Source organism: Corvus kubaryi, unplaced genomic scaffold, assembly GCF_017639235.1.
Source record: "Corvus kubaryi isolate FWS band 111438036 unplaced genomic scaffold, C.kubaryi_AGA036_p1.0 37266, whole genome shotgun sequence".
In the NCBI taxonomy this organism is placed as follows: Eukaryota; Metazoa; Chordata; class Aves; order Passeriformes; family Corvidae; genus Corvus; species Corvus kubaryi.
The window spans coordinates 8,575,569-8,585,010 of record NW_024581081.1 but is presented as its reverse complement, the minus strand read 5'-3'; the positions used below and the strand labels follow the sequence as shown (position 1 = coordinate 8,585,010).

General features: G+C 41.5%; 1 protein-coding gene and 1 non-coding gene across 2 annotated transcripts; both read left to right on the top strand.

Annotated features, from left to right (window-relative positions):
• Positions 1 to 614: 614 nt before the first annotated feature.
• TOMM20 (translocase of outer mitochondrial membrane 20) lies at positions 615 to 8,821 on the top strand. The gene is made up of 5 exons (XM_042025266.1): positions 615 to 831; positions 6,050 to 6,096; positions 6,789 to 6,870; positions 7,154 to 7,296; positions 8,416 to 8,821. The coding sequence occupies exons 1-5, from the start codon at positions 708 to 710 to the stop codon at positions 8,458 to 8,460; spliced, it is 441 nt and encodes a 146-aa protein (XP_041881200.1). The 5' UTR covers positions 615 to 707; the 3' UTR covers positions 8,461 to 8,821.
• Positions 1,743 to 1,877, top strand: LOC121663255. The gene has a single exon (XR_006015578.1). It is a non-coding gene; the product is annotated as a small nucleolar RNA SNORA14 (small nucleolar RNA).
• Positions 8,822 to 9,442: the final 621 nt, after the last annotated feature.

The following is a 9,442-nucleotide window of genomic DNA, read 5'->3' as shown; positions in this document are numbered from 1 at the left end:
GTTGTGCAGAGAAGGGCAGTGGAGCTGGTAAAGGGTCTGGAGCCCAAGTCTTATGGGGAGCGGCTGTGGGAGCTGGGGACTTTCAGCCTGGAGAAAAGGAAGCTCAGGGATGGCCTTATCGCTCTCTCCAGCTCCCTGACAGGACGGTGTAGCCAGGTGGGGGTCGGTCGCTTCTCCCAGGCAACAAGTGACAAGATGACAGGACATAGCCTCAGGCTGTGCCAGCGGAGGTTTAGGTTGGACAGCAGGAGAAATTCATTCACAGAAAGGGTGATTAGACATCGCAACGGGCTGCCCAGGAGGCGGCGGAGTCACCGTCACTGGAGGTGTTTAAGGAAAGACAGGACGTGGCACTGAGTGCTATGGTCTAGTTGCCATGGTGGTGTTCGGTCAGAGGCTGGACGCGACGATCCCAGAGCTCTTTCCCTGGGATCCCTGGGTTTCCCGTTCCCCGGGCCCCTCACGGCGCTCCGCGGCCAAACGCCGCAGCGCACGCGACACGCGCTCGGCCGCGCGCCTCCGCCCGCGCATGCGCCCCGCCCTCCGCGCAGGCACCGCGGGAGGCGCCCGCTGCCGCCGCCGGCTGATGACGTGAGCGGAAGCGAGGAGGGGTCCTTTCCCTGTGCCCGCTCGCCCCAAGGTGCCTGCGGAGCTCGGCGCGGGCCGCGCGGCGGGAGCGGCGCGGGGGCGGCGGCAGCGGCAGCGCCATGATGGTGGGCAGGACCAGCGCCATCGCCGCGGGGCTCTGCGGGGCGCTCTTCATCGGATACTGTATCTACTTCGACCGCAAGAGGCGGAGCGACCCCAATTTCAAGAACCGGCTGCGGGAGCGTGAGTGTCCCGGGACGCCCCCTCCCCTTTCCTCCCGTCCCTTCCCGCCGCCACGCGCTTCCCTCAGCGATCCCCCCGTTTCTCTCTCCCTCCCTCACCCGCCCGGCCGGGGCGCGGGAAGGCGGCACGTGGTGTCGCCGCAGAGGCGGGCCCGGCCAGGAACCCCCCCGCGCCCTCTGCCCCGGGCCCCGGCGGCCCCTGCGGCTTTGTGGCCTCTCGCCGTCCCTTCGCCGAAACCAGGGGCCGGGTCACGGAGTCACAAAACCATCAGAATTGGAAGATACGTTCGAGTCCCGCCCAGTCATCCGCCCAGCACTACCACTGCAACCCCTGCAGCACTAACCAGCATCGTCCAGCGCCAGATACGCCTCTTGAACACCCCCAGGGATGGTGACTCCTCCACCTCCCTGGGCAGCCTATTCCAATGCCTGACCACCCTAACAGTGAAAAAGATTTTTTTCTAATGTCTAATCTGAATCTCCCTTGTCTCAGCTTAAGGCCATTTTTTCTCTGGTCCTCTTCACTGCAGGCACGGTAGAAGAGACCGATCCCCACCTCACTGCAACCTCCTTTCAGGTAGTTCTAGACAGGGTCATCCCATCGGAAAGCGTTTGCTGTAGGTGTTGGGTAACCTGTGGTTTTCGTCAGTGCTTGGCTCAAATTTGCCTCCCCCCTGCCTTTTTGGTTTTTTTTTCAATCTTGCTGTCCTACAGGCTGAGCAGTGCTATTATAGCCACTACATTTACGTGGTGACACTTTCTTTTTTTTTTTGTTTTGTTTTTTTTTTTGTTTTTTTTTGTTTTTAGAAGACGAGCAGGTAAAGCAGTGTGATTTCTTAGAGTGCAGTTGTTGCACTGCAGAGTGCAGCAGAGGAGGCTGGGGTCGGTGGGAGCTCTCAGATATTTCATCGGCTGCATTCTAAACCCTCCTGGCAGCCCTGCCATTGGCTTCCAGGATAAGAATGAATGCCAGAGAAAACTGTTGATTAATCCAAGATGTAGAGCTCTTCTCCCATGGCTCTTCATTATTTCACGTCTTCAACATTTATTTAAACGTTTTAATAATCAGGGACGGTTTTTAATGCGATTGTAGGCATGAGTACTGAAGGAACACAAATGAATCGTGAGAAATAAGGTGATACTTTCTATACTGAGTTATTTCTGTCAGGGTAATATGTATATTATTCCTTTGGTAACTAATCTGAAGATAAGAAGTTATCATTAAGGTAAATTTTCCTGGCAAGTAAACATGATGTGATCAGCAGTTTCATGGATGGAAAATCAATAACTAGATGGGTTGAAAATGAGTATTTACCTGATAACATTAAAATGTAGTGTAAAAGCTTTGGTTCTGCCTTCATAGGTTGAATTTGAGTGGCCAGTGCTGTGGCTTAGCAGCACGTTAATTCCGCTTTCCAAAAGCTCCTCCACAGCAAGTTACATCTGTCAAATATTTCGCCTTCAGGCCCTTGCTCCTGTGTGTAGGATTTTGGGCACATATGTCTTGTGCATCTTCCAAGTCCTTTTTTTTACCTGCAGTGCAAGTCATAATTTGGGAAATTTTAGCACAGTTAACTGGTGTGTGCTTGTCTTGCACAAGCAAACTTGATTTTGGCAACATAATCAGCCATAGGTTTTTTTTTAATGATGCCACATATGTAGTAGGAGAAACACCGAATTACATAAGGTTTTTGCAGAAGCACCAAAAATTATTTTTGCATTCCAGGTTTCCGTAATCTGAGCCTCTATCCAGTCATGTTCTGAATAAACCTTAGAGTTGCTCTGATTAAGATTTGACATCATCTTTGAAGTGGAAAACGAATCCATTTAGATTTGATAGGAGGGGGCAGGTGTCATTTGAGGGACTTCACTGTAGGACTTACAGTTCTTGCATGTGATGTGCTGGTCTGCATTTAAGGCTTTAGTTGATTTGGTTGGGTTTTTTTTTTTTTTGGTAGTGTAACAGATTATTTTGTATGGACACTTCAGCAGTGGTGCCAGGGATCTGGGTATTACAGCATTTTTACTGTTGGGTAGACAGGAAGGCATAGGTTGTAAAATACTTGACCAGGAAAGGTTCAGTGCAGCAGCCAGCTGCAGTTCTTTGTGTAAAGATGCTCCACGTGTTGTGCAATAGTGGGGGTACAGGATGGAAAGCTTGTGGAAACCACCATCACAGCGCATCTTTTCCATTAACCTTCTTAGGATAAGATCCTTTTTCAGCCTCTGTGCTGCAGTGTCACCAGAATATGGGAAGGACAGGAGATCTAACACGTCAGTGGATTGCCTGTTGAATTTGGTCAAGCATGTGCTGACAAAATGAAGAACCAGTTGGTGTTTTTGCCCTTCCAGTTCCACTGCACGTTTCTGTATGCTGTGTTAGGGCCAAAGTTTACATTGCAAAGGCCTGTCATAAAAATGAGGTGGCCAGATTTAGGTTTCTGGGAAAAAAATCTGATTTCCTGGAAATTTCTGGAAGGCTTATAGAACTAGTGGGCTTTGATTTTCCAGATGTTTTAATCTTATTTAGCAGGTTTTGTGGGTGAATTTTTAGCTGCTGAGCTTCCCCAGCTGTATTTTATGATTAAAATACTTCAGGTATGTTTGCTATTTGCCTTCTTGAATGAATAAAATAGAAGTGTTCTGCTTTAAAGTTTAGACACAGATGTCTTTGTTCAGAGACAGCCAGAATTTCTGACCATGCTGAATTTTGCTCAAGAGCATCTTCTGCCTGGACCAGCTGAGTGAGAGGAGGGCAGTAGGCAGACTTCACTGATGGGAACTGAAAATGCAAATGGCTTTTTGGTCCTTCTGCTCTTTCGTGGGACTGGGTGGGAAGCTGCTGGGGCTACTCAGGGGCTTTTGTAACCCATGCCAGCAGGACAGGTCATCCATTGGTTCTCTTTTGAAACTTGTACCCTTGTACAGGAGCTGTGCCTGGAGGACCTGCAGTGTGAGAGCTGCAGTTTAGCTTTGTGTTTTGGATGCATGCACTGCATTTCTGTGGTAATAAAGACTCATTCTATGAAAGATTGCCTTTCTCTTTTCAAAATGTGATTATTTCTTTAGAAAAGAGGGAAGTGTTTCCCTTTTGTGGAGGTCCCTGAGGGAAAACAAACTTGGGGTTTTTTTTAGGTGTGGGGTGGGTTTGTTTGTTTGTTTGTTTTTTGAGTTTTTTTACCCTTCAAAGCCATTGCTTTTTGCTTGTCATGTTACAAATGTAACTTTTGGCTGTTACTGCAAAGATACTTTGAAACTAGTATTTCTTCCCAAGAAGAAGAATTCATAAATACCCTTTAGAGTTGGGTTTTGTAATTGTTTTCGCTAGTGAACTTTTAAAGAGTCCGTAAAAAAGTATTAAGAAGAGAAAGAAAAGTTCTATAGTAGTCAGACTTGAAAGATTTGGTAGATAATTTTTCAGTTTTAAAATCTTGGTGGTTCTTCATATTCCTTCACAATTTTCAGCTTAAAGTACATGATTTCAGATCTGTGTGATCAGTGGTCAAAAGCTTTCACTAGTTCCAGTTACCAGCATGTCTTTTGTTTTGTTCTTTATTTCAGAATGCTTAACCTGGTGAGTGATACCTTTTATTATATTTTAGAAGGTGTCATAGTCATGCCAAGAAAACTCAATTTTCTCCTGAAAATGACGTACAAATGTTAAGCTGTTATTCTTTGTATTTCTCTTTTGTGCTTTTGCTGAATGCACTACAGTTGCAATGTGGCTTGTTTTAATAGTAAAACATTTCAAATACTAAATGAAAAAAACTTTAATCTTTAGGATTTTATCTATTATCAAAACTTGTTTGCATAGTAGTGCAGTTTAAAGTTTTGTGCAAATCAATGCTTCTGAAAAGTTGGAGTGAGCTAACTGAAGGACTGACTTTGAAGAGAAATTCTTTAATACTGAACCCACGAAAATGATAAAATTATAGAATACTACAGTTCTATCCAGCACGTTTTTCCATATATAGTGTAAAATAACATACACAGGTCAATGAGTTGTGGAAATCTAGCTACTAAGTGTTATTAAAGTTTTGTATTAAGGTAAAAGGGTGTTCCATCTCGTTAGAATGGGAAGCCCCTTGGTATAAAGAACACAGTCTTGTCCGGAAGTGCCACATGTTAGGTTATCAGTATACTAGGGAACAGTATTCCTGAATGTCTTCATCATGTGGACAACTGAAAGTTTTTAATTACCATGTAAAAGTGCTAGTCACATTTGGAAGTATTTCCAGCTTGTAAAATTGTATCAAAAGAAAAATCAGGGCTGGGTGACAGTTTTTCTTTGTCAATATAAGAGTTTTCTGAGCAGGCACTGAGGACAGAGAGTGAAAGGACAGTTTAACCATAGGCTGTATTCAAAGGTTTTATTGATGTAACTATTTCATTTGATGAATTGAAGACTTGCTAAAATGATTATTCTAAGGAAATTGCCAGTGTTAGTATAATTATTCTTTCTTGTATGAAGAGCTGCTACTATAAAAATATCTTTATCCCTGCCTACCTGCATTAAAAGCAACTTTAATTTTAATTACACTAGTTTTGCTGGAGTGGTACAGCTTCATGTAGCAGACCAACTTTTTGCCTTTAGGTTAGGTAGTTAAATCTGTAAATGTTTGTTCCATCTGTAAATGTTTGCTTTCCTCAGGTTTCAGAAATGTATGCTTTAGTACTGCTCTTGCTGGGGGATGATGAGATACTGCCACTTATTAACTAGTTCCCATGTCTTTGCTATAAAGCAGCTGAGAAAGTGCACTGTGTGGGTATCTGCTCTGGCCTGCCAAAGTTCCCCTTCCTTGATGGTGCACCATACAGTTCAAAACTAGATAGCCTTGACTTGTAGACAATTCTTCTGTGGCTTATTGTTAGAAATCATGTAGATAATTCCTCTGTTACTCTAATTCTCGTTGTGTGCCTGCAGTGCATGAGGTGTGCTGTGCTGCTGGTGTGCTGCCCTGCACAGCTGGTGTTTGCTGTAGCCATCAGGAGAAGAATTGCCATTTTGAGTTGGTGCTACTGCCAGCCCTCATTAGACCCTTAAATGATGCTCTGTTGCACTGAGTGGGTTTCAGTCTTGTGCTCAATTTTCAATGTTTGCAATACATTATCAGTTTCTTCTTTTGAAAGGAACTTTGATTTTTTTCATGGTTTTAGACTATAATCTGAAGGGCTTTTTAATTGCAAATTGAAAATAAAAGATGTTTTTATTCTTACAGGAAGGAAGAAACAGAAGCTTGCCAAAGAGAGAGCAGGGCTTTCCAAGGTAATACTGTGTTCAGTAATGTAGTGCCATTTTGAAAGATGTTTCATTTGTATTACTTGTAAGATTTACTTAAGGATTTGTTTTGATTCCAGGATTACAAATATGCAGTCTTTAGGTTTTTTTAATGCTCACAGATAACTGTATGGTTGTTCCTTTTTTGTGTCAGATAGAGGAGTTATATTAGTACAGCATTCACTGTGTGATTCGATGGTGTTTGCCTTTTTGTAGTATGAACAAGGACTTCTCAGACTTAAAATCATTGATAGGACGCACTTATAAGTGAACTTAATATGTTGTTTTGCCATAAGTATTTGATTTCCCTTTCATTATCATCAATGAATCCAGAAAGAAAAGATGAGCTTTCTCTTCAAAAAATTGCAATAAATACAGTTGTTATAAACATAATACACCTTAGACTTTATATTTGCTCCTAAGTCATGTACTTAATAAACTGAGTAGAGGTATTTCAGGCTCTGTCTCTACAGATTTGTGATGCAGTGTTATGAGACCTGAGTCTGATTTTCAAAAACATTCTGTGTACGTTTAACTTAGTGGTGACACTTGTTTTTTTGCCAGTGTCAGTGTAACAATAGGGTTGTGTGCATGTTTAATTTCAGTTGAGAATGTTTTCTGCCAACTTTTTATTAGCTGGTGTTTAAGGGCTGGTTTAACTTTTACTGTGTGTGTTATAGTTGCCTGATCTAAAAGATGCTGAAGCAGTTCAGAAGTTTTTCCTTGAGGAGATTCAACTTGGAGAGGAATTACTAGCTCAAGGTAATGGCATTTTTTTTCCCAAAGAGTAAGTTGTAAAATAAGTTTTCTCTGCCTTTGCTAGAAGATTATTTTTATACATTAAAAAATTTTGGGGACTCAAATTCACCAAAGAAAATCTGCATATTTCTTTTTAACCTTGTGTGTTCAGGAGGTCCATCAAGGGAGGAGAAGAGCTAAGTAGATTGATTCACCATCATTTAATCCAGTCTTGGTGGATGTCTTATGTGAATGTGTTACAGTGTGGAAGATGGTTGATTTCAAAGCATTATAATTTGTCATACAGGTGAATATGAAAAAGGTGTTGATCACTTGACCAATGCCATTGCTGTGTGTGGGCAGCCACAGCAGCTACTACAAGTTCTACAGCAGACTCTTCCACCACCAGTGTTTCAAATGCTTCTAACTAAGCTCCCTACAATAAGCCAGGTATGTGAAACATTCCCTGATGGTTTGGAAATAACTCAGATACTTACTTTAACCACTACATCAGTGTTGAGTATTGGGTTTTGTAAGCTGTTGGTTTTTTAATATGTTCAGTTAGATTAAAAGCAGCTCTTTTTTCACCTGAGATGTTAAAAAGTGAGTATGAAAATCATCATGTAGCATTAATAGCAACCAGGATAAATCAGAAATACAAAACTTCTCTTGTGTGTAGGGTATGCTAAGCTCTTGAAGTAGAGGCATCTGACCACAGCTGATACTAGAAGTGGATCCACTGTTTCCCAAATACAAGTTGGGGGGATTGGAAAAGCAGTAACTTTATTGCACTGGGTCTTGAGGGTTTTTTTTTTTAATTTACATGTCTATGAGTGTGTGTAAGCGCTATGAAAGTTCATCAAAAGGAATCTGTTGCTTTTGCTACCCCGTTGCTTCTGGGGACAGCTATAGACACAAGATGTTAACTAGCACCAGAACCCATGACAATTTTGGAAGCTTGGGAGTTTCCCTGATGATAAAAGTGTTAGTAGCTCTATGTATAAAATGCTCTCCTGTTTTAGTCTGAGTACTGAGCAGGTAATGTTGTTAATATGCTGGCAGGTGAGTCTGTTGTAAAATAAATAATATGTTCTATGTTCTTGGAAGTACAAGGGAACTCCCTAACAGTGTTAGCTGACATAAAGCAGAGAGTCAGTGCTGGGTATCAGCTGGCTCTTCTTACAGCTCAGGCCTGGTTACATTTCAGGTTAAGTCCATATAGTCAGTGGTAACACTGGAAAGTGTCAGGTACACGAGATGGAAGAGTCAGGGAAATGACTGAACAAAAATGTTTCCTAAGAGAACAGTGCCAAAAACCACACAGAGGTCATCACCTGAGGTTGACAGGATATTGTTTATCTGATGTTGGCTTTGTTAGGTATGCACTGTATGTAATTTCTGTGGAACTGACTTCAAAAACCTAAGGCAAATAGATTGCCATTTTTAACTTTAATCAGTTTGTTCAGTAATTACGCTGCCTAATGTTCAGTGTAAAATTACATTGCTTGATAATCAGTTGCCTACTGTCAATTTTATGTAATTGTGAATGAGTTTTTCTCCTTCTTACAGAGAATTGTAAGTGCACAATGCTTGGCTGAAGATGATGTTGAATGAGGTCACACCACAACGGGGGGAAAAAGTTTTCTTACCCCAGAAGATGAGCATCAGTAGGGGGATAAAGGGGCAAACAGTAGTTAATGGACTGTGTACCACATCGGGTTCTACCAGAGTTAAAATTAACTTTGTGTAGGTGGGATTCGCAGGATTTTATTTATTATCCCAGTGAAAAGTGTATTTTGATAAGAATTCATTTTATAAATACACTGTGTTGAGTTATCAAAGTATCACTAACTTCATTATTATTAAAATACGCAGTTGTAATGTTGTACATATACAGACATAAAACTACGACCTATTGAAAACCCAGTGCTCATTTTTGAAAAAACGAAGTTATGGCAATAAAGATTTATCTGCACTTGTGTGTCCCTATAGTACTACTTTAAAATCCAGAATATTTGGGTGTCAGAGCAAATGATCTAAAAATGACAACATTAAAATTTATTTTTAATGTTATGGCTGGTCTTCCAATGCTTTTAATTGTTTAAAACCTTGTGTAATTTCCTGAGAAAATAAATATATGATCATTTAAACAGTAACAGATCACCTTAGAAAGAGATGCAAATCGCAATGGTGATAGATAGCTGGCTGCAGAAAGAATGACAAATCCATTTCTGTCAGGAACAAAAACATGTTAAGTGATCAAGTCAAAATTACTGGCAAACTTGAAAGCTCTATTAATACAGGTGTCTGAAACAAAGCTGTTTGGAATAAAACCTGGGCAGATTTTAAGAGCACAAAGGTTGGGGTTTTTTTGAAAGCTTGGAACTTATTTTGCAAGATAGACAGTTGACATTTCAGTCTGTAGTCTTCAAGACCATAGGAAATGGTTATTAACAGTCTTTTTAAGGCATTTGCCTTAGGAAAAAAATTGCACTGGTAAGACAATTATATTCCTGGGCTAAATAGCAAAAGCTAATGGAATTAGATGATGTAAAATTTCAGTATGGTGTGGTAAATTTTCCTTTGCCAATGAAAA

What these genes read in the sequence shown, in the direction of transcription:
- TOMM20 (XM_042025266.1), top strand. Translation starts at nt 708, where the DNA reads ATGATGGTGGGCAGGACCAGCGCCATCGCCGCGGGGCTCTGCGGGGCG. An exon ending in AGAGAGCAGGGCTTTCCAAG is followed by an intron (nt 6,097 to 6,788) that starts GTAATACTGTGT and finishes TGTGTGTTATAG; the next exon opens with TTGCCTGATCTAAAAGATGC. An exon ending in AGCTCCCTACAATAAGCCAG is followed by an intron (nt 7,297 to 8,415) that starts GTATGTGAAACA and finishes TCCTTCTTACAG; the next exon opens with AGAATTGTAAGTGCACAATG.